Here is a 22,621-nt window from a genome sequence, read left to right as displayed (position 1 = left end):
CAGGGATGCAGGCAGGAAAGGAGAGAAGCACTCAGGAAGGCAGGGATGCACTCAGAAAGGCAGGGATGCACTCAGGAAAGGCAGGTCTCCTCCAGCCCCTGATGTGCCTCCACACAGTAGAGTCTCCATCTCCATGCCAGCTCCTGGGGTCATACAGGGAGTGGAGGAGGTGAGGGGGCTCCCAAAGCCCGTGCCCCAATCCCCAGCTGACAGCCGCCTCCTTCCTCTCTTCGCAGGGGAGATCTTTTTGGAGACGGCCCCAGACAGGTTCACGCTGGAGGAGGCGGCGCAGCGCTGCCGGGCGCTGGGCGCTGAGCTGGCGAGCCCGGGCCAGCTGTACGCAGCCTGGAACGCGGGGCTGGACGCCTGCAGCCCCGGCTGGCTGGCCGACGGCAGCGTCCGCTACCCCATCGTCACCCCGCGGGAGCGCTGCGGGGGCGCTCTGCCGGGCGTCAAAACCATCTTCCTCTTCCGAAACCAGACGGGATTCCCCGATGCCCAGAGCAGATACGATGCGTACTGCTTCCGAGGTAAAGAGGGGCAGCCCTGGCCCACAGATGCTCCCAGGCAGGGACCAGTGGGAGGCCCTGGGAAGGCTCCGGGCAGAGGTGCATGCCCCCAGTGGGTGCGCTGGGTGCAGCAGAGCCGGGCTGTGCGGGAGGGCCGGGTTTTTTTGGGATCCCTGTGTGTTCTCTGTGCTGGCGCTGTGCTGTTGGGGCAGAGCAGGGATGTTTGGTGCCGTCTGAGCCTGCTGTGCTAGGATAGAGATGCCTTGCATGCTGATAGACCGTGCTAGGGGAGGCATAACCTGCATGGTCCTGACACTGCCTGCTGATACCTCTGGATAGAGCAGGGATGCGCTGCATGGTCCCAGCAGTGAGTGCTGACACTCTGTGGCAGAGTAGGGACGCCCTGCATGTCCTCAGTGCTTCACTGTCACAGAACAGGCCTGTCCTGCATGGCACCGTTGGTCTGCGTGAGCTCCGTGGGCACAGCTCCAGGAGGGCTCATCCCCAGGGCTGCTGGCCTGGGGAGCACCCCTGGGTCCCTGGGGCTGTGGGGCACAGCCTGCCAGGCTGGTTTGGGGTGATACCTCCCATGGTGGGCAGGAAGGAGACCTGTGGGCAGGGGCAAGGCACTGCCTGTGAGCGATGAGGCAGGACAGAGGCTGGCAGGGATAATGGGCACAGAAGGAAGAAGAGCTGTCCCTTCACTCCTGCCTGATCTCGTATCTCTGTGATAAGGGCTCACAGTACGGGGATGCTGTGCATCTCTGTGCCTCGGTTTTGCCATCTTTCAGCAGGGAAAGCCAGGGTTAGGCAGGATGGACCCGTCCCATGATCCCACAACCCCTGTAACCCACTAACTCCCCGTGCATGTCTGCCCTCCCTGGGGTGGGGATGGGGGTGTAGAGAAGGATCCCTACAGTGAGGGGAATGCAGGGTTTAGGATCTGGCCCCACCGTGCACTGCTGATCCCCACAGCTCCTACTGGGGCCGTTGGCTCTGCCAGCTCTGCAGGGAGGGCCTGGGAGGGCCTGATCCTCCCCATGCTGACTCTGTCTAGAAGGGGAAGGGGAGAGCTGGGTCCCTTCTGGGGTGCCAAGGCTCCAGACCTGCTCTGGGGTGAGGTCATCTCTGCCTGCTGCAAGGCCAGGACAGGGCAGTAATATCCCACTTTCTTTCTGCCCACAGAAGGGACAAACTCTTTCCCTGAGGCTGCAGGAAAATACCAAGCCCAAGAGCCCGAGGAGAATCTCCTCCAGGAGATTGTCACAGTGGCAGAAAAGCTGGAGGAGCTGCAGCTGCCCAGAGCGCAAGTGGAGATTGAGTCGCGAGGGGCTGTTTACGCCGTCCCTTTCTTTGAGGACTCTGATCTGGGAAAGCCGAGCCAGTCCCCTGAAGACGCCCTGGGGCCAGGGGCCCGGCACCCCCCACTAGCTACCTCTGCAGGTCACCCCACCTCTGCCTCCCCTTTTCCCACAGCCCTGGCCATCCCCGAGGCAGGTGTCCCACTTAGCTGTGGCGCTAAGCTGGGGAGCCCGTCCCCTGCGGAGGACAATGGGGGGACAAGGACAGTGGGGCACGGACTGCCCCACACTGGTAGGTCGAGCAGCTGCTGTGGTGGTGCCAGGGCTGGGACACAGAGAGCAGCTACAGAATGGAGGTGCCAGGGTCGCAAGGAAAGGTTGGAGGGACATGAGGGTGCCTGGGTCACCCCAGCTGTCCCTGTCCTTCCCGTGGAGGCAGCACCCATGGCCAGGGCACCAGTGTCTTGGTGTAGGGCTGTGCAGTGGCGTGGGGACATCCGCGTGTCCCTCGGCTGGAGTCCAGCACGCAGGGCCTGTGCTGGAGCAGGGTTTAGCAGCACAAGGAACTGGAGAAGGGAGCTGGCAGCTGAAGGGACATGAGGTGCAGCAGTGAGGGGCTGAGCGTGGTCCCCACCACAGGAAAGCCGGGGCTGGGCTTGGCAGTGGCTGGGCAGAGCTCAGTCAGCCGTGCCGGTTCAGAGGGGACAGTGTCACACGGGCTCGGGGCCACTTCCATCTCCCCGCACACCTTTGTGCAAGCAAGATTGGCAGTCCTGGCAGGCAATGCTGGTGCCCGCAGCCCTGTGGTCTGGCTGGCTCCCAGTGACGGCCTCTCACTGCCTTTCTGCCTTGCCCTTTGCAGAGGAGAAACAGGGAGCAGCGCAGGGCAGAGGCCCCGGCAGCGCATCGGCAGAGAGCCCGGGCGGAGGGCGAGACCTCAGCCAGCCCGTGGAGCCAGAGGGACCGACCGCTGCCCCAGCAGGTGACACGGAGCCTCCTGAGGGCTTTCCTCGGCCGCCCAGCCCCGTCGCCCCCACACAGTGCCCCGACCGTCCGCGGGATGCGCTGGGGCGGCCGCCCCACCCTGCCAGCGCTGGGGCACCCGGGCACCGTGTGACATCGCCAACCAGTGCCGCTTCTGCCACCTCGACAGAGAGCCGAGAACCTGGTGGGACCTCCCGCCGCGGGCACAAGTCCGGCGGGGCGAGTGCCCCGTTTTCTGCCGCTGAAGACGCCGAGCTCTCCGGAGATGTGGTCGAAAGCCCTCGGGCGTCCCCGCTGCCCTCTGCGCCCTCGCAGACGCAGGAGGAGGGAGAGGAGCAGTCGGGAGCCGTGTGGCTCCCCTCGCCTGCGGTCCCGGGGGACGGGAGCACTGTCCCCGCAGTGACACCGTGGCACGCAGAACTGCCCGGCAGCAGCAGCGCACCGGCCCCGGGAGGAGAGGAGGCTGCGCCGCCACCGCCGGGCGCTGACGGCGGGATGCCTGCTGCAGCTTCCGAGGAAGAGGAGGAGGAGGAGGAAGAGCAACCTGCTCCCTCCATTGCAACCGTGGAGGGTTTCCTTACAGCCGTTCCTGGAGAAGCAGGTGGGACCCGCAGGGATGGCTTCACCTCTCCGCGTACTGACACCTCTGGGGTGGTCCTGGCGGGGACCCCGTTGGGGGATCCAGCTGCCAGCACGGCTGTGCCCCTGCCCGCTCTGCCCACGGAGCGGGCCAGCGTCGGGGCGGGCGCCTGCTCGGCCCGGGGTCCCTGCTGTGAGACCCTTGCCCTCGGGGCAGCCCTCCTGGCTGCCCTCTGGCACTAGAGGTAGCCAACACCTTTCCTTCACGCTGTGCTTCCCTCTGTCTGTCTCTGTCCGTGTCTCCTCTCTCTCTCTCCTCCTCAGCTGGGTAAGGGAAGGTTACAGGTCTGGAGAAGCACATATTTGTCAAACAAATTGGTCTGATCTCTGCATGCACTTAAATCTCTTCTACTTCTGTGAAGTGTTTTAATGACTGTTTCCATGAAAAAGCCTGATAAGCAAAAGGCGGCCCCAGTCCCTGCTCTGACTAACCGTGGTACTAATAAAGGGAATTAAAAGCTTTGTAGAACAAGCATCTCGGCGAGCTCTTCCCTTCGTCCTTGCGCCTGCTGCCCCTGCGCCTCTCCCACTGACGAACTAATCCCCCGACCCCGGCCCTGCGAGTCCCCGGGAGTGGGGTGGACGGGACACCCGTGAGGTCTGAGAGGGGAGTGACTTTCCCCTCCGTGTGGCCCCCCTGGGACTGACCCTGCACTGCCCTGGTACGAGGGATGAGGGCTGGATGCTGCAGGGCATGAGCAGGGGGAGACTTGGGAGACACTGATGAGTGCAGAGCCGCCCCAAGACCCTGCCTTATGCAGCTCTCAGCGGCCAAGCACCCTGAAATCACTGCAGTGCCTGTGGACCACATCCCCCAGCCTCCTGAGCCCCAGTCACCCCCCACAGGGGCTGAGATGGGTGAGCGGAGGGAACACGACCTGCTGTGGGTGGGTGTCACCCACCAGCCCCCTCTGGCTCCCCCCCCTCCCCAGAATGATCCCAGCTCTGATGCCTGTCCTGCAGCCAATCCCCCTGCCCCATCCCACTCCCTGCAAGGGAATCTGCAGCAGAGGGGACCTTGTGGGGTCCCTGCCCTCCTGGTCTGGCTGTGCCCTGCCCACTCCCAGGGCACAAAGGAAGCTTTGTGGAGGGTGGCCAGACCCTGCAGGACGACTGCCTTTGCCTTGGCAGGAGAGGTGTTCAGCAAGAGCCAGCCATGTGACATTAGGGCCCTCAATCTCTCCTCCTGTTCCATGCCTCGGTCTGCTGGGGATGGGCTGTACATCCCGAGTGAGCTGCCAGCGCCTCGTGGGGAGGTGACACTCCCTGCGGATGGGTGAGGGTGGCAGATCACCCTTGTCACGTCTCCACCGAGCTGAAGACCATAAAATGGGGCATGATTAGGCTGGAGTGGGTCAAGGACTTTGAGTCTTCACTCGGCCAGCGCTGGCAGCAGCCCTTCATCACGTTGTTGAGCTGGGCTGGGAGCACACGATGTGCCCTGGGTGCATTAATGACCGTGACGGGCTCGTGGGGAAGCTGCCGGCTGAGTTATCAACCTTGGCCAGGCTGAAGGTGACACCAGAGGGACAGGCGTGCAGTCACCTTGCTGCCAGGCCGAGGACACGTGGCCAGGATATGCCAAAAGTTTTATCATCTGCATGCTACCCTCCCAAAACACCATTGCTGCATCGCTCCAGGGAAAAGCAGGAGCTGGCCCTGGGCAGAGGGAGTGGGCCAGGAGCTGGCCCTGGGCAGAGGGAGTGGGCCAGGAGCTGGCCCTGGGCAGAGGGAGTGGGCCAGGAGCTGGCATGGCAACGAGCCCAGTGGTGGGAAGATCAGAGCATCCAGCTCTCATCTCTGTGCTCTATGGGGAGGCCAAAACCCCGGATCTGGCCGGCTCTGGGCCGGGGTTGCCGAGCTGTTCACATCAGTGGTGGAAGGGCAGTGTGGGATGGCTCTGGACACATCACAGGGCACCTGAGATCTTCACGTGCCCTGGAGCTGGTGGCCTCAGATGCCAGCTCACAGACCTGGTTGCTGTGGGACAATGCAGGGATGAGGCTCTGGCACTGCTGGAACTGAGGAGGCCCCCGAGCTCTGCGCTGAGCACGGCTCTGTGTGCCTTGCAGGTGGCTGTGTCCCCAACCCCTGCCTGAACGGAGGGACCTGTGTGGAGGACGGCGCCCACCTCACCTGCTTGTGCCTTCCTGGCTACGGAGGCAGCAGCTGTGAAAGACGTGAGTCCCCTGGGTGCCAGCATGGCCACGCTGGATCTTCCCCACCCAGCTCCTGCTGCTGTCTGGGCTGCTGAACCAGTGGCCCAGGAGACAGAAATGAGGGGAAATCAGGAGTTTGGGGTGAGTTTGGCTCCATCCCCTGACCCTGTCCTCTCTCCCCTCTTGCCCCCTGACGTGGCTCAGCACTGCGGAGGTGCAGCCCCGGCTGGGACAGCTTCCAGGGAGCCTGCTACAAGCACTTCTCCACCCGGAGGAGCTGGGAGGACGCAGAGACTCAGTGCAGGCACTACGGGGGACACCTGGCCACCATCCTGACCCCCGAGGAGCAGGACTTCATCAACGGTATGTGACAATGCTGCGTCCCTCCACCTCTGCCCGGGGACCCTCAGTGCTGGGCTGCAGGTTTTAAACAAGTAGCAAAGAGCCAAGGTAGAGCCCAGCCCGGCAGAGCTGGTGGAGGGATGAACGGACACACAGACAGACACGTGAGAGGATGGATGGGTGCATGGAGAGACACGGGAGCAGACAGATTCAGCCCTGGGCTGCTCACAACAAGAAACATCGAGGAGCTGGAATGTGACCAGAGAAGGGAACAGAGCTGGAGAAAGGGGCTGGAGCACCAGGAGCACCTGAGAGAGCTGGGGGAGGGGCTCAGCCTGGAGAAAGCGAGGCTCAGGGGGGATCTCACTCTCTACATTTCCCTAACAGGATGGTGGGGTCACTTGGGGGTTGGGCTCTGCTCCCAGGGAAAAAGAGACAGGATCAGAAGTGGCCTCAAGGTGCATTAGAGGAGGTTTAGGCTGGATAGTGGGAAAATTTCTTCATGGAGACGGTGGCCAGGGACTGCTCAGGGGAGTCCCCATTGCTGAAGGGATTTAAGAGACTCGTGGATGTGGCACCTGGGGACAGTCCCCTTGGCTGTGGGGGAATGGTTGCACCTGATAATCTTTCAGGCCTTTTCCAACAAAATTCCCTGATCCAGTGGTGGGTGGACAGACCAGCAGAGGGTTGGATATGTACAAGTAAATTTGAAGGCAAAGCCATAACCTGCCTGAAATCAGCCTTGGAGGGATGGGGAGAAGGCAGACCAGGGGTCAAGGGCTGTGAGAATGGGACAGAGAGCAAAGAGGCCTAAAGGGACTTGAGGATGAATGAGGAAGGGAGAGATCTCACAGGAAGCTGCAGAGGCATGAAGGGACAGGCAGGGAGCTACAGGGCCTGACAGGGACTGGCTGGACCAGAAAAGGGACTGGTAGAGCCAGCTGGGGACTGATGCAGACAGGTGGGGACCTGCAGGGACAGGTGGGGACAGGCAAGGACCTGCAGAAACAGGTGTGGACAGGCAGAGCCAGGTGGGGACAGGTATGGACTGGCGGGGACACTTGGGGACCGGCAGAACCAGGTGAGGACCAGCGGGAATGGGTGGGGACCGACGGGGAGACGCTGAGACCTGCAGGGACGGGTGAGAACAGGCAGGGCCAGGAAGAGACTGGCAGAACCAGGTGGGGGCAGGTGGGGACAGGCAGGAACCTGCAGGGACAGGTGGGGACAGGCGGGGACAGGTGGGGGCAGGCGGGGCAAAGTGGAGACCTGCAGGGACAGGCGGGGACAGACGGGGACAGGCGGGGACAGGCGGGGCAAGGTGGGGACCTGCAGGGACAGGTGGGGACTGGCAGAACCAGGTGGGACCAGGTGGGGACAGGACCCCGAGGACAGGCGGGGACAGGCGGATCCCAGGGCTCTGCTGCCCTATCCCGGCTGGCCCTGTCCCGCCTCCCCAGGGGTGAAGGGTAAAGGGGTCCCCCGATGTCCCTCTCGGGGGTGCCCTTGTCCCCAAACCTCCCAACACCTTCCCGCTGCAGGGCGGGGGACCCCCCACCTCCCACTCACCCCCAGGTCCTAAATCTCCCTGAACTCAGCCTCCAGCACTCGTTCAGCCCCCTCCTAACAGGTGGCACCTGGTTGTGTCCCTGTCCCCAACGCACCCCATGTCCCCCAGACCAGTACAGGGAATACCAGTGGATCGGCTTGAACGACCGGACCATCGAGGGGGATTTCCAGTGGTCTGACGGGAGCCCCTTGGTAAGTGGGGCTGCCAACCCTCGTGTGCCCTTCCAGGGGGAGCCCACCCCGCCCGGCACCTCCTTATCCTTCTCCAGCCCTGGGGTCCAGCCCCGGGGCCGGGCTTTGAAGCTCCCAAACAAGAACCACTTGCCTCACCTGGGCTGAGCATCTCCAGGGGAGCCAGACCCTGGGATCTGGGGTCCCGAGGCCATGCCAAGGGGCATGGAGGTGGGACCTCCTTCCTGACAAGGATGTCACAGCCAGGAGGCTGCAGACGGGTGCGTGCTGGTGCAGGGCCACCCCCACACATAAGGGCTGTGCTGGGATGCCCCGTGCACCCCGTCCCGCCTGTCCCCCCAGCTCTACGAGAACTGGCACCCCGGGCAGCCCGACAGCTACTTCCTCTCTGGGGAGAACTGCGTGGTTATCGTGTGGCACGACGGGGGCCAGTGGAGCGACGTGCCCTGCAACTACCACCTCTCCTACACCTGCAAAATGGGGCTGGGTAAGCTCTGCCGCCCACCCCTCCTCCCCAGGCTGGGGGGCTGGGGCTGGACCCCCCCCAGCCCAAAGAGGGGCTTCCCCACCACCCCCACAGCAGGGAAACGAGTCCTGTGAGTGCGACCCTCAGACTGCTCGGGCTGGGTTGGCTCCGGGCTGGGGGGGCTCTCCACGGCTGACCGCAATGAGCCGACCCTCCCCTCGCAGTGCAGTGCGGGCCCCCCCCCGCCCTCAGCAACGCCCGCGCCTTTGGCAAACCAAAGCAGCGCTACGAGATCGGCTCCACGGCGAGGTACCAGTGCCGGCACGGCTTCACCCCGCGCCGCTCGCCCATCATCCGCTGCCGGGAGGACGGCACATGGGAGCTGCCCCAGCTGGCCTGTCGCCCTGGTGAGTGACAGGCACCCCCCGACCCCCCCAGAACCTGCCCGTGGCGTTTTCCCTTCACCTGGGACTTCTTGTGTCCCCCCCAGGCGTGGCTCAGCCCCCCAACAACTGAGGGAGTCCCTGGGGTTGCAGCCACCACATCCCCAAGCCCTGGAGCCGGTGTGGATGGGGACGGCACTGGGACCCTGGAGCAGAGCCCAGCGTGGTGTGAAACCTCACTGCTGGGTGTCTGCCCCCTTGCTTGGTTTATATCTGTACAAAGAAATCCTAATAATTAAAGACTCCCTTGAAAGGAGTCGACAGTGACCCAAAATGCAGCACAACAGGAGTTTTGTCCCCAGAGTCACAACGGAGTTGAAACCAAGAGGGACACCATGGGCAGGGCATGGCAGTGACGTGCCAGCATCGCCTCCAGCCCTTTCCCCCCACCTCTGCCCCAAGAGTCCTCCTGCTGTGACACCCTGGTGGGGATGGACATGGGGACATACAAACTCTGCTGCAGCTCAGCATCCATGCTGAGGTGTGGGAGGTTTCTGCACTTCCCTGGAAAGGCAGAAGGTGCTGCCACAGGCTTGGACTGGGTACATGTTGCCCAACCTCCCTCTCTGTGCTTCTGTGGGTATTAAAACAGTAAACAGGTGGCATAGAGTGGTGACCTGGTTATTTGGGGGGGGGGGGGCCTGGCACAGGGGTGGGACGGGAAGGGCTGCACAGCCTCGAAGTATCGAGTGTGGCAGCAGAGGACAGCCTGGGCATAGAGATGTCCCCAGGAGCCACAGAAGCAGGGAGACACAACCCAAAGTGCCCCACATCCCAGCAGCGCTGGGTACCGGCCAGGGCTTGGGATGGGACACTGCTCCCAGCAAATACACGGGACTGGGAGAGCACATCACCAGTGCCAGGGCATCTGCCCACGTTATTCCCCCTGCACTGTGCCAGACCCAGCTTTTTATAGTTCTCCTGGGCTGTGTTGAACAGCAACGTCCATAAAACCCTGAAGTGGCCGGAACACAGATAACCCCTGGACACTGTGCTGGGGATGGGAAGTCCCTGTTGAATTCCCCTAATGCAGAGGCCAGACAGTCCCAGGGGAAGGAGCCAGGCAAGCGTGTGCCTTTGCTGTACAGTTTTGCTGTTGCTTTATTAATTAAGAAGGCAACATGCCATTAGTCACACTCGTTAATGCCCAGCCCAAGTCCTCTGCACTTGCACCATCCAGGGTCATCAGCCAGAGTCCTCACGGCTGTGGGGAGCGAGGATGGGGCGAGGGATTCACCAGGGTTGGGGAACGGGCAGCCTGTGCTGTCTGCTGGGGGGCTGGATTAGACCCCCCTTCCTGGTCCAGCAGCGGGTCTGGCTTCTCCAGCGTGTCCCAAACACCCCACAAGCCTCACAGCAGGCTGGGACACGGGCACCAGCTCCATCAGGGGATGCACCAAGAACCCACACCCAGCTCTGTCACTTCACCAGAGGAGTCTGAACCACCCAAAATCGCTGGGAGACCACCCCTCCTACCCCGCCTCCAGCTCTCTGCCCAGGGGATGAGGACTGGTGTCCCACCACTGTCCCCTCTGCTGAGCCCACCTCTCCTGCCAGCGTCCTCACTTCCCCACGAAGCAGTAGGTGCCGTAGGTCCTCATCTCCTTGCTGGGAAAGCCAAAGCTGCGGACGCCGGGGTCGGGCAGTCCCCCGCAGCGCTCGCGGGGGGTGGTGATGGGGTACCGGACGCTGCCGTCCGCCAGCCACCCCCCGTCACAGCGGTCCAGCTGCGAAAACTTCCAGGCGGAGTAGAGCTGCCCCACCTTGGCGATGGCAGCCCCGTGGTTGCGGCATGCCTGCCCAGCCTCCTTGAAATTCAGGTGGCCCCGGATGAAGTAGACCCGGCCTGGGGATGGAGGGGTGACAATGCAGGTGAGGGCTCCTCCTGCAAACAACCCCAGCCCTGCTCCAGGTCTGGGTGGGCAGCAGGGCTTGGTGACTCTGTGAGAAGGACAGGGGATCACAGCACTACCTTGAAGAGCAGAGGTGAAGCAGAAAGCATCGAATCGGTCCTTCTGCTTGTCCCTGGCACCGTAGGTCCGGACACCAGGCAGGAGGAGGCGGCCACCACACGGCTCCCGTGAGTTGATGATGGGATAATGGACAGTCCCATCAAGGATCCAGCCAGCGTTGCACCAGTCCAGACCCTCCGTCCAGGCTGTGGGGCAAGAGGCGGCTCAGCACCGGCTCTTCCCCTCTCCCCATAACCAGACAGGCGTGGTTTGGGGCTGAAGAGGAGTTTTTTTTTGAACGCTTCACCTTTGTACAGCTGCTGGTAGGTGGCGAGGCGGGAGTCCTGCTGCTCGCAGGCTCGCTTAGCTTCGTGGTAGTTGAACTTGTAGCGCCCATTGCTGGGCTGGTAAGGGAAGACAACGCCTGGAGGGACAGGGACAGGGTGAGGACAGTGCTCTCCCAAGGAGGCTTTGACTTAACAACCCCGGGGGTTCAGTGCTGAATTTGAGGCTGGGGAACAGGCAATGCAATGGGGGATGTGGGTGGGGGCAGAGAGCCACCCACCTCCCTTCCAGCCGAGGGTGCCCCTCCTGCCACCTCCCCCAGGGATGTAGCCCAACCTCACCCTCCAGGTGCAGCGTGAGCGAGATGCTCTCATCCTCCAGCCCGTTGACGAGCTGGCAGCGGTACCGCCCCTCGTCCTCCAGCGCCACATCGGTGATGGTGAGCGAGGCGTCGTAGCGGTGGCTGTGCCGCAGGTGCACCCGCGGGCTCAGCGGCCCGTAGTTCTTGTGGTACAGCCCGTTGGTGATGATGATGATGTTCTCCCGGTAGTTGGCCGGCTCCACCTTGCTCCACTTGACACGGTAGTTGTGGGGCAGGGCGCGCAGGACGCAGGGCAGGGTGGCCGTGGCACCACGTTGCGTGTGCACCGTGGGGTGGAGGGGCTCCAGCAGGTACTGCAGGCGCAGTGGGGCTGCAGCCCCTCGGGCAGCCTCAGCCACTGTCCCTCCAACACCTCCCCGAGCACCCCTCAACCCCCACCAGCATCTCATGGTTTCTACCACTCATCCTGGCTCCTCTCAGTCTCTCCTGCACCTTCAGGAGGCACAGCTCAGCCCCTGCCCTGGCTGGACCTGCCCAGCGTCACCTCCCCTCTCCAGCACTGACTCCAAACAGCAGTGTCCAGTCATCCCTGCAGCCCTGCTCTCTACACAGGCTCCACATCCCGCCCCCAGGCCCTGATCCTTACCCAGGCTCCCTGTCCTCCTGCCAGGCCCTGCTCCCTACCTGGGGTCCCTGTCGGCCGCTGGAAGATGCTGGAAGCTGGGGGTGCTGCCAGGAGCCAGAGGCAGCCGAGCAGGAGCAGCCTGTGCATCCTTAGAGCCGGGGGCAGGACGGTGCCTAGGGGGAACGCGGGGGTCAGGGACATGCAGTGGGGCACACCCCGGTTTCAGTGGGGCCTGTAGGACATGGCCCTGCTCTGTGGGGGCTCTCTGACACTTATTGTGCAGAGGGGACATCGCTTGCAGGACACTGACCCCACAGGCCGTGCCAACCCTCCTTCCTGGCACCCCCCCAGGCTCTTACCGTCCTTCGGGGAGCCGCTGTGCCCATCCAATGCCCCCAGCCCACGCGCTGCCCCAGCTCCTGCTGCTTCCCGTCTCCGTCATGAACACCCCATGGTGGGGCCGGGGGCTCTGGGGAGGCCGCACCTGCACCACGAGGCTCCTGGAAGAGGTGACACGGGGATGTGGGAGGTGGCGAGCAGGTGCTCCCAGCCAGCCCCTTCCCTGTCACCGCTGTGGGGCAGGCAGTGTCCCGGCAGCCCCGTGCCCCCGCGGGCCCTTGATGCCCGCTCCCATGGTGCTGGCCGTGCCCTCGCTCCCTGCCCTGTCACCGTCTCTTCCCGTTTTCTTCTTTTTTTTTTTTTTCCCTCCAACACCTCCCCGAGGAGCGCACAGGGAGGAGGAAGCACAATTTCCCATTGTGAGTGTCTTTCTCTTTATTGTTCTGCTCGGCAAAACACAGTGTGCCCGGCTAACAAACATCCCTTTATCTGCAGGCCACAGCTTTGGGAATTCAGGGAAAAGGACAGTTCTGCATCGGGCTCCAGCAGCCTCTTGGGCTGGCAGAGCCCCCCCTCAACACTGGCCCCCAGTGCTGGGACAGTGCTCTCTGATCCCACAGACAGCAGGGCAAGGGTTAATTCTATTCTCCTCTCCCTGTTCCTGATGAAGAGATGATGTTCCCATCCCTTGAGGCTCTGGAAGGTCGTGCAAGGGGGGTGCCCCACCACTTGAGTCCTACTGGATTTATCCTGCCCTCTGAAAAGCCATCAGGGAGGCTTCCCCACCAGCACCTCGGGCCAGGACGATGCCAGGAGCAAAACACAGGCACACAATGAGGCTGTGTTCTGGGCTCCTGCAACTCCTCCCTCCCCCAGGGTCCATCTCCAAGGATGGAGGAAGCTCTTCTCAAAGGAAGCTCAAGACAAACAGTGACTGTCCCCAGCACCATCCCCAACAAACAGCACGCCTGGGGAGAAAGGCATCAGGGTACATGTTAAGTCCCCATCCTTCATCTTCCCAGCTGCTCCCCACTGCTTCCAGCCTCTTTTCCAGGAGGGGCATCAATTTTGATGCCACCAGGCTGGACTGGAAGCCTTCTTCCAGCTCAGAATGGTTAGACCTTTGGCTCATGGTAATGAGCAGAAGGTGCCCGTAGCTTTGCTCTCCCTGGGCTGAGGGAGGCTAAACTGGAGCAGCAGTACCGCAAGCTCCTCCCTTGCAGCTCCCCTCGGTTATCGGGTGGGTCTGTGGCTCTTCAGAGAGTCTGTCATCTCCCTCCCTCACACTTCCTGTGCTCAGGCTGCAGAGGCAGATCCTGCTCTCCCCCAGCACCAGCTCCGGGCTTCCTGGCTGGAGGATGCTGATTCCCAGCTCTGCGGTACCACAAACGAGCTGAGGGTTTCTCACATTTTTCCCAAGTGAAGGCACCAGCTACAGTCCTCGGCCCTCACAAAAGCACAGCCTAAAGCAGAACACTTGCAGGGGCTCCCAGAAATGACTCATCCCCCTTCCCCACACCTTTGGGATCAGGGCATGATCCCAGCCTGTCACTGCTTATCTGAGTTCAGTTTGGCTCAGTGCTGCGGAAAGGAGTCATCCAAGTCACTTCCCAAACACACACTGTGTTACTTCACTGTTCCTTGTCTCTTTTTCTCCCTTTTTGGGATCTGCACTCACTCCTGGTGTGATACAAACACCTCTGCAGAAGCAGAGGCAGCCAAAGAGAAGCCAAGGAACTCCTCGTGCTCAGCTCCCCCAGCTCCTGGTGTGGGCTCTATCAGAAGCCTCTGACTCTGCTCCTTGCTCTCGTTTTTCAAGGCTCAGTCTCCTTCTCTCCTCAAGAGAGAAACCTCCTCCCCAAAGCCCCCTGAACTTGTTTTTCCTTCTGACCAGGGGATTTGAGCCTAGCTTTGTGGGACTTTGCTGAGCCAGCACCTCCACAGTGCGTCAGTCCCACCACACTCCTGCATCACCCTCCACCTCTTCTGCCTGACCCAGATCCCAAGAACACTGTGTTTCTACAATGCAGAGGCTGCAACCTCACACATCCACCCCTACAGCTCCTGCCCCACCACAATTCCTGCCTCTGCCCCTCTTGCACCCAGCAGAGAGGGACACTGGCAGCAGCACAGTGGCCGGAGCCACCTGATGTGGCAACGCCAGGTGTGGAGGCGTGCCAGGGCATCCAGTCCCGGGTTTCCGTGTTGGCAGCGCTGCCCCACTCCCGGCAGTCCCTTCGAGGTGTGGAGATGAGGGCAGGACCTGGCAGCCGCTCTGGCAGGCGGAGTTTGCAGCCCCGGCGTGGCTCTCCTCATGCACCCCATCTGCAGGCTCTCACCTGCCCCGGCTGCCCCCCGACATGCCTGAGCGCACGGCCGCCTCGAGGCTTCGGCTCTCCGGGTTGTGCTTCCTCCTCCAAATCCTCAACATCCTCCTCTTTGCCGTGTTTGTCCGCTACAGCCCCGAGAGCAGCCCTGGCCAGTGCCCCCCGCAGCTGAACTGCAGCCGGAGGAGCCAGGACTCGGCTTTCCAGCAGCCCCGTGAGTACCCCCGCGCCCGTGGGTGCACAGGAGGGGATGGCACAGGGCGTCCCCGTGCTCAGTTCAGGCTTCAGACCTGTCACAGACTTCAGAGTTAAACAGAGAGGGAACATCAAGCTGCAGGGTTGGTGCATCCCAGAGGGGGTAAAGCAGACGTGCTGCAAGGATTTCTGAAATGTTTGGACACAGCCAGCCCCACATGAGGGATATTTGGGTATAGGGCATGTGTTACAGCAGTGGAGCTCAGAGGCAACCACTGAGTGCAGAGAAAAACTGGGGATCATTGCCCCCTGTCACGGTGGGGAGCACAGCAACTGCTCCAGGCACTTTAGGGTCTGCAAAGCTTCCCACTGACAGGCTGGGCTCTGCAGTGCCGGGGGATTTACAGCTGACCCCCTTCCACAGAGGACGTGGCTCCCTGGGTGCCACCCCAGTGTCCAACAGGGGGCTGGGGGTCTGCCCTGCCAGGAGCATCCTGCTGCATGCTGGGCATCACTGCAGAACTGGGTTAAGGGGCTGCCCCTTGCTTTTCTGAGCCAAAGACAAGGTGCTCAGGGGTAGAGGAGTTTCAGAGTGCCCTGGCCGAGAGAGGGGAGCAAGTGGAGCCCCTGGGCAGGGAGCTGGCAGCTGGCAGCTGGCAGGTTCTCCCGGTTTCACCTGCCCACGTAACCCCACCCAGGCAGTGACTCATGGACAGGCCGGGTCACAGCTGTCAGCTGAAGGGTTGCAAAAGGCCCAAGCAATAATCAAGCAATAATCATCCTCCGGTTTGCCACCAAATGGTACCAGACTAATCCCAGTTCTCTGCTCATCCCTCCTCTGTCCTCATCTTGTGAATTGGGATGTGATGCTTTCAGGAGCAGCAGTGAGATCTCAGGGGTTCTGATATCTCAGACCCACCTTCATGCTGGTCTAGTGGGTGCAGACAGCTCTTGGCCACCCCAGGAGGTTTCTGGGCTGTCTGGAGTGAACTGTCCTGAGATATCTGCACAGGGCAGTTGCAGATGGGGTGGCCAGGACCCACTGCAAAGGGTCACATCAGGCAGGAGTGGCTTTACCTGCCACTGGTACTCCCCACTACAATCTCTGAGGAAGATCATCCACCATGGTTCCAGACACACATCAGGTGGAGTGAGCCTTCAGCTCCCCAAAGCCTGCTGGAGTAGGGGGTGTCTTAGTCCTTGGGGAACAGCAGCCAGGAGGTGCCCTCAGCACCTCCAGACCCATCCTTGTGCTCTCCTCCCCCAGGTTTCCAGGATGTCCACATCCAAGTTCTCCTCAGCTTCGGGCTCCTGCTGGCATTCCTCAGCCGCTATGGGCCAGGCAGCTCGGCCATCAGCATCCTCATCATCGCCTTTGCCATCCAGTGGGCTGTTCTGATCCAGGGCTTTTTTTACTTCTTCCTCAATGGCAAAATTTACGTGGGAGCTCAGAGGTAAGGCAGGAGGGAGCTGCTGCTGCCCAGACAGCTCATCCCAGCCCTGGCACACTGGCTCCCCCCTCTGTAAAACTCGTGGCTCTGCTTTGGAGGAGAAATTTGAGGGACCAGGCTTCTGGGTTCTTTGAGTATTGCCCTAGCAAGGTCTGTGTAAGTACTGCCAAGGCTGCAGCCAGGCATTTAGGGGAGCACTCTGGCCCCCACCTACCTCAAGCCCAGGCATCCTTTGTCACCAGCATCACAAGGCTCTGCCTGTTCAGCTTGCAGGAGCAGTGGGATGAAGGGCCTGGGCTGCATGCTCAGCTCCTGTCCCTGCCCCGCTCTCCCCAGCCCCTGTGCTCATCCCTGGCAGTGCCAGGCCCAGTCCCACACCTTTCCTCTCCTTCCCAGCATGGTCAGTGCTGACTTCTGCACCGCAGCTGTTCTGATCTCCACCGGAGCTGTTCTAGGCAGGGTAAACCCCGTCCAGATGCTGCTGCTGGCGCTGCTGGAAGTCACCCTGTGCTCTCTGAATGAATACATCCTGCTCAGTCTCATGGGGGTGAGTCACCGACTGGGGAGCCACCAGAAAGGGGGTGGCCCTGGGTTTAGGCTCCTCATCTCAAGTTCTGCCTCATCTGGAGGGACAAATCCCTTATTCCCCCTTCCTGCACGGTGCTTTTCTGTACTCACCAGGTAAGCGACAGCGGACGCTCCCTGTCCGTCCACACCTTTGGTGCTTATTTCGGCTTGATGGTTTCACGGGTCTTGTACCAGCCCCACAAGGACAAGAGGAAGAGGGAAGAGCGGCAGGACACAGGGCACCAGAGGGATGTCTTTGCTGTGGTTGGTACGGAGTTCCAATCCTACAACACCCAAGTCACAGAGCTGGTGGTGGGAGGGTTGTCACCCATATGAGGGTAGCGAGGCTGTAGCTTTGACCAGGAGATCCCTGCAAAGCATCAAGGACAGATGTCCTCATCTCCCCAGGGACCTGTGGTGGGGCTGCACCACCCTCTCCTGGAAACACTTTTGCTTGTGTTCTACCTGAACCTCCCTTGCTGCAAGCTGTGGCCACGTGCAGCTCTTGGCACTTGCAAGAAGTTTCTGCCCCACAAGGGATCAACTCCAGCATCAAGACCTGCCTGTTGTATTCCCTGCAGGAACCATCTACCTGTGGATCTTCTGGCCCAGCTTCCCCTCTGCTACCACTGTCCACAACAGTGCCAAGGACTGGGCAGTGCTCAACACCTACTTGGCACTGGTGGCGAGTACAATCGCCACCTTCATCCTCTCTCCTGTCCTCTCCGAGGAGAGCACCCCACGGATGGTAAATCCTCTCGTGAGACAAACCCAAGCTTCATGCCCTGCCCATATCCTGTCCTACAGGAATAGTAAGCCTAAACATACCCAGGGCAAAAGGGGAAGCCTGTTAGGCTTTCTTAGGTTCATTAAGAACCAATTTGATCCCTGAGGAAGACAGCCCCCTCTCCCATGCCCCACGCTGATGCTCTCCATGGAGCCAGCTCCCCTGACCATGTCCTTCTCCATCAGGTTCAGATCCAGGATGCCACCCTGGCTGGCATGGCTGTGATGGGTATGGCTGGGGAGATGCTGGTCACCCCCTTTGGGGCTCTCATCGCAGGGTTTCTGGTTGGCCTGATCTCCCCTCTTGGCTTCAAATTCTTCACGGTGAGTCACCTTGGGACAGCCAAGGACACTGATCCCAGGTCAGGGGACCATCTGCTCCCAAACCTGCAAGCACGGGGCTGCAGCACAGCCTCCCTGGGCAACTGACCCCATCCCAATGCCAGCCCTTCCCTGTGCTCTCCCCAGCCTGTTCTACACTCCAGGCTGAAAATCCAGGACACATGTGGGGTTCACAACACCCACGGGCTGCCTGGGATACTGGGGGCCTTGCTGGGGACACTGCTGACACTGCTGGCCACTGCAGACACTCATGGTGACAGGTGAGAGGAGCCAGAATCAGGGATGCCAGTGGCTCGATGCACTGAGCTGGGGCCACCACAACCCCTGAGATCAGGGCTGCTCCGCTCACCCTGTTACAGCACCTCTTTGGAAGACATTGCCCAGAGCCGTGAGCCTGTGACAACAAGCTCCCAAAAGCCTGTCCCCTCCCTGGCTTGCAGGCTGGAGTTTGTATTCCCGCTGGTGGCCCAGGGCAGCCGGACAGTCACTGACCAAGCTGTTATCCAGCTCTGTGCCCTGCTCCTCACCCTGGTGTTTGCAACGCTCGGGGGCTGCCTCACGGGTGAGTTTTGCCTCCAATGCACGGGATGGAGGATGTGAGGGGCAGGGGAGTCGGTGGATTTGGGGGGAAAGGGCAGGAGCAGCCCCAAAGAAAAGCATCCCCATCAGGCGGGCCGGGCAGAGCCCAGCGGTGCTCAGCGCTGTGCAAACCCAGTGGGGATCGGGACTACCCCTTGGGGCCGGGGCTATCCACGGGGCCCTACTCCCCTCGGGTCCGTGCTCCTCCCGGGGTCTGGGCTCCTCCCGGGTCCCGACTCCCCCAGGGATCAGGGCTCCCCGCCCGGAGTCCGGTCTCCCCCCGGTCCCGGCTCTCCCCGGGTCCGTGCTCCTCCCGGGTCCCGACTCCCCGCCTGCGGTCTGGGCTCCCCGCCCGGAGTCCGGTCTCCCCCCGGTCCCGGCTCTCCCCCGGTCCCGGCTCCCCGCCGCCCGCCCGGCGCTGCCGCTAGATGTCAGGGGAAGCCCGGGCAGCGGCCGCCCCGCTCTCAGACGCCCTCACCCGGCTTTAGGTGCCGTCCTGAGAACCAAGGTGCTGAGGTGTTCCCCGGACCCGCAACACAAGGAAAACGCCGTCTTGTGGGAGGTAAAGCTGGGCAATTGTTGGTAAAAAAGGGCTCATGGGTCCCAGGCGGCAGCAGGGGTTGGATATTTCCCCCCAGCTGCTGGTACCCTCCAGCCTCTTGCAGCAGCATTTAGGGCAGGAGAGCTGCAGTAAATGCCCGTGGTCATGGACTGATAGAATCCCTGACTCTTTGAGATTGGAAAAGCCCTCTAAAGGCACCAGGTCCGATTGTTCCACCACCAAGGCCACCATTAAACCATGTCCCCAAGGGCCACATCCACAAGTTCATTAAATCCTCCAGGGATGGTGACTTTACCACTCCCCTGGGCAGCCTGTTCCAGAGCTGGACAACTCATTCAGAGAAAGAATTTCCCCCAATATTCCATCTAAACCTTTCTGGTGCAACTCGAGGCCATTTTCTCCTGCCCTTCCCCAGCCCTGATCTGCCTCAAGTAGGGCCCATTTCTGCCCCTCTCCATGTCTCTGCTGCAGGTGGCCGAGGAAGGATGTGACCCCAGGGCAAGCGGAAAGGAGCTGGCCACCAGCACCTTGGTGTAATGACCCCGGTGAGGTCCCAGTGGTGGTGGCAGTGCCTGCTGCCTTCTGGCAGCCTGAACTTCCCAGCAGCCTGCTCTGGAGAGAGCCACGCCTGTTCCCATGCTGGAGCTCCTGGTCCCAGAGGTTTTGGGAGCAGCTGGGTGTCCACAGGCCTTGGCAGGGTGAAGAGGTTCTGCAGTGTCCCGGTGCTTGTTGTGGGAGCAGCACAGCTCTTGCTCCCAGGGTCACCTTGGGATGTCCAGGCTCGGCTCAGCCACTTCCCCTCTCTGCTCCTTGCCTCAGTTTCCCCGTCAGCTGCTCTCTGAAGGAAGGCAGCGGGGGGAGGAGAGATGACTGTGGTGGGGAATGGGCACAGGAGGCTGAACAGAAAGCAGCAATGACTTTGTACAGACACTTTTGCACACAACAATTAAAATATATGGATTTTTTTGTAGCTTCAGGATTTTCCCCTGAATTCTCATGACACCTGCCCAGCTCTGCTGGCTGTTTCCTTCAAGTGTCATCCAGGGAGGAAGGCAAAGCCCCCCAGTTTCCCATACACCCCAAACACTGATGTCCATTTGTTGTCCCACACACCCGAGGACGTTGCTGGAGTGTGGGACAGCCTGAGCAGGCAGCACCCAAGGGCAGGGGGAGGGTGACCCCGGGGTCCCCAGCACAGGAGTGGCCCCTGCCTTCCACTGACCACTCATCACCTTGCACCAGGGGCTCCTCTCAACAAATAAATGCCCCCAGCACTCTGCCCCGCTGTGAGAGAGATGCTCCTCTGGCCATTGCAGCCCCAGGACCCCCAGCACCAGAACCCTGGCCCCACATCCCCCCACAAAGAGGCTGTCACCCTGCCTGGGAGCAGATTGGAACACCCTGGGGCTGTGGTAGCTGGAGTGAACCCACAGAGGGTCCTGCAGCAACTGGAAGAGGGGCACAGCCTCACAGGGCTCCTAGAGAGGCAGTGGTGGGTGTGCCGGGGGTCCTTGATGGGGGGGACACCTTGGGGTCCCACCTCCCTTGAGCCTGGGGTGTCTGTCAGACACTTTCACACTTCCTGTGCCAGACTCCGGCACTCACCACGTGGGATTCCCGCAGGCACAGGTGTCCCCAGCTGCCAGCACCATCCCTGAGGAGGGGACCACAGCCCCACCCTGCACAGAGGGGACAGGGGGTACAGGGCCAGCACAGCCCCACCCTGCACAGGGGGACAGGGGGTACAGGGCCAGCACAGCCCCACCCTGCACAGGGGGGACAGGGGGTACAGGGCCAGCACAGCCCCACCCTGCACAGGGGGGACAGGGGGCACAGGGCCAGCACAGCCCCACCCTGCACAGAGGGGACAGGGGGTACAGGGCCAGCACAGCAAATTTGGGCCAAATGCTTTGCTACCCAACTAAAGCAGCCATAGGCAGGACCCTCTTGTTCTGATATCTGCTGCTGTTGAAGCACACAGGTTTCCTTTAACTGACTGAAGAAAAAAAAAAAAAAAAGGCAAAAAAGTTAATGAAACACATTTATTTGCAGGTGATCTTAAAACGTCACTTTAAAACACAGCAGTAAGTCAAAACTTCTTGCTTTCATATTAGTCAAATTATCAGTTCAACTTTTCTCCCTTTCGTTGTCCATTACAGAAAACCAGTGAAATCAGCACATTAAATGCTTCGGCGTCACTGAAATTCTGTGACAAAACCCAGGGAAGTGGGTCACCCGTCCCTGTTTCTGCTGCCACTGCAGGCGCTGGGGAAGGTTTCTGCAGGGAAAGGTTTCTCCTGGCTCAGGCGGCAGGGAAGGACACGTCCCTGTCCCCATGCCCGTGTGACATGCTAGAGGGAGAGGCCGGATGCAAGAGGGAGAAGAGGGATGCAAGAGGGAGAAGAGGGATGCAAGAGGGAGAAGAGGGATGCTAGAGGGAGAGGCGGGATACTAAAGGGAGAAGAGGGATGCTAGAGGGAGAGGAGGGATGCAAGAGGGAGAAGGGGCACGAGGGCTGGTGCCTCAGCAAGGGGGTGCTGGGCTCCAGTCGTCGCCCCTAGCCTGAGGTGCAGGGCTCACTCCCTCCCACCTCACCTCCTTCCCAGCCCTCTCCTCCCCTTTCCCAGGCAGCCCCCTTCTCCTTTTTTTTTTCTTTTTAAATTTTATTTTCTCGCAGCACATTTCAAAAGCAACCCACTGCGACGGGAAGAAAAGCCCCTCCAGTGAGATCATTGCGAGACCCCCAGACGTCGGGGTCGGGTGTGAAATGGACCTCCCTCCTCCTCCTCCCCTGGCCCGGCCCCCGGCCCCTCTGAAAGGCTGTTATGTTTTGTAATGGGATTAGGGGAGCCCCGCGCCCTCCCCACGCCCGTTCCCGTTCCCGGCCCGCCGCTCTCCCCGCAGTTGTTGAAGCGCGGCCGCGGGCGCGGAGCTCTCTCCGTGCGGCGGCCGCGGGAGCCGGCGACGGCGAGAGCCTGAAAGGTTTAGTCAGCGAACAAATTGCTTCTCTGTAGGGGCCGTTTTCTTCCCAAGTTGAACATAATGATGGCAGTTTGAGGAACAGATGGTGCGGCTAAGCAGATAATCCCGCCGGCCCCGGGCTCGGGGAGAGGCAGCGCCGGCTCTGTCCGCAGCGCCCGGGGCCGGCCCGGGACGGTCGCGGTGGTGTCGGGGTGACGATCGCACCCCCACCGAGCACGAGGAGCTTGGGCGAGCACCCCCCGCCTTCACACTTCTTCTGCCTCGGGGGTGGTTTGGGTGCCAGACTCGTGCCTCAGTTTCCCCCAGCCCTGCGGGGAGCCCTCTGCTCCGCCACTTTTCAAGGCAGGGCTCACCTCCGGATCGCAGCCTGACCTGGGGGGATGTAATGTGAGACAGAGCAGCTTTCCCTGCACTGGAGCAAAGGGCAGCTGAGAACAGCTCATTTCACTCTTATTTTGCCTCTTTCTTCCACAATATTCAAGATGTGGAAAGAGCTGAAGATATTCCACCAGCTCACGGGGGCTGGGTGTGCAGTGTGCCCGTGTCAGGCTCAGGGACGCCGGGATCTGTCTGCTGAATGAGTTTTATTTAAAATACATCAGCGGGAAGAGCCCAAGGCCCCACAGACAAGAGGCAGGCAGGGCAAGGCACGGACACACCTGCGCAGAGCAAGCCCTGCCCGCATTCCCATGCCACACTGGCA

At 61.3% G+C, this 22,621-nt stretch overlaps 3 protein-coding genes across 6 annotated transcripts in view; 2 read left to right on the top strand and 1 right to left on the bottom strand.

The window, feature by feature from the left end:
- BCAN (brevican) overlaps positions 1-9,157 on the top strand; it is a 35,468-nt gene extending 26,311 nt beyond the window's left edge. The window contains exons 6-15 of one of the 2 annotated variants that reach the window (XM_063420356.1): positions 237-530; positions 1,695-1,952; positions 2,673-2,792; positions 2,964-3,395; positions 5,506-5,613; positions 5,797-5,955; positions 7,613-7,695; positions 8,038-8,182; positions 8,386-8,568; positions 8,652-9,157. In XM_063420356.1, coding sequence (XP_063276426.1) covers positions 237-530; positions 1,695-1,952; positions 2,673-2,792; positions 2,964-3,395; positions 5,506-5,613; positions 5,797-5,955; positions 7,613-7,695; positions 8,038-8,182; positions 8,386-8,568; positions 8,652-8,677 — 1,808 coding nt within the window. In that variant the 3' untranslated portion in view covers positions 8,678-9,157. Of the gene's footprint in view, positions 1-236; positions 531-1,694; positions 1,953-2,672; positions 3,396-5,505; positions 5,614-5,796; positions 5,956-7,612; positions 7,696-8,037; positions 8,183-8,385; positions 8,569-8,651 lie in introns of both variants that reach the window. The other variant, XM_063420355.1, reaches the window with a different exon arrangement.
- A 1,009-nt stretch (positions 9,158-10,166) lies between these two features.
- On the bottom strand, positions 10,167-13,100 carry HAPLN2 (hyaluronan and proteoglycan link protein 2). Of its 2 annotated transcripts, XM_063420502.1 has the most exons (6): positions 12,148-13,100; positions 11,848-11,961; positions 11,183-11,533; positions 10,864-10,980; positions 10,577-10,762; positions 10,167-10,450 (listed from the first exon to the last, which is right to left on the bottom strand). In XM_063420502.1, the coding sequence occupies exons 2-6, from the start codon at positions 11,933-11,935 to the stop codon at positions 10,167-10,169; spliced, it is 1,026 nt and encodes a 341-aa protein (XP_063276572.1). In that variant the 5' UTR covers positions 11,936-11,961; positions 12,148-13,100. The 2 variants fall into 2 exon arrangements, with proteins under 2 accessions (XP_063276572.1, XP_063276571.1); XM_063420501.1 differs by having other exon boundaries at positions 11,848-13,100.
- A 1,271-nt stretch (positions 13,101-14,371) lies between these two features.
- Positions 14,372-19,880, top strand: RHBG (Rh family B glycoprotein). Of its 2 annotated transcripts, none has more exons than XM_063420458.1 (10): positions 14,372-14,668; positions 15,917-16,103; positions 16,497-16,647; positions 16,782-16,935; positions 17,249-17,415; positions 17,640-17,777; positions 17,922-18,055; positions 18,236-18,357; positions 18,863-18,936; positions 19,408-19,880. In XM_063420458.1, exons 1-10 carry the CDS (start codon positions 14,488-14,490, stop codon positions 19,471-19,473), a joined length of 1,374 nt encoding a protein of 457 aa, XP_063276528.1. In that variant the 5' UTR covers positions 14,372-14,487; the 3' UTR covers positions 19,474-19,880. The 2 variants fall into 2 exon arrangements, with proteins under 2 accessions (XP_063276528.1, XP_063276527.1); XM_063420457.1 differs by having other exon boundaries at positions 14,390-14,668; positions 18,155-18,357.
- Positions 19,881-22,621: the final 2,741 nt, after the last annotated feature.

Source organism: Prinia subflava, chromosome 31 (genome assembly GCF_021018805.1).
Source record: "Prinia subflava isolate CZ2003 ecotype Zambia chromosome 31, Cam_Psub_1.2, whole genome shotgun sequence".
Taxonomy (NCBI): domain Eukaryota; kingdom Metazoa; phylum Chordata; class Aves; order Passeriformes; family Cisticolidae; genus Prinia; species Prinia subflava.
This window is presented reverse-complemented; position numbering and strand designations above follow the sequence as displayed.

Excerpts from the sequence above, each read along its gene's own strand:
- HAPLN2 (XM_063420501.1), bottom strand. The coding sequence starts at position 11,989 with ATGTCCCTGACCCCCGCGTTCCCCCTAGGCACCGTCCTGCCCCCGGCT. Across the intron at positions 10,763-10,863 it reads CTACCAGCAGCTGTACAAAG|CCTGGACGGAGGGTCTGGAC; the intron begins GTGAAGCGTTCA and ends CTTGCCCCACAG. Across the intron at positions 10,451-10,576 it reads CTTCACCTCTGCTCTTCAAG|GCCGGGTCTACTTCATCCGG; the intron begins GTAGTGCTGTGA and ends CTCCATCCCCAG.
- RHBG (XM_063420457.1), top strand. The coding sequence starts at position 14,488 with ATGCCTGAGCGCACGGCCGCCTCGAGGCTTCGGCTCTCCGGGTTGTGC. Across the intron at positions 16,648-16,781 it reads TCCTGCTCAGTCTCATGGGG|GTAAGCGACAGCGGACGCTC; the intron begins GTGAGTCACCGA and ends TGTACTCACCAG. Across the intron at positions 17,778-17,921 it reads TTGGCTTCAAATTCTTCACG|CCTGTTCTACACTCCAGGCT; the intron begins GTGAGTCACCTT and ends TGCTCTCCCCAG.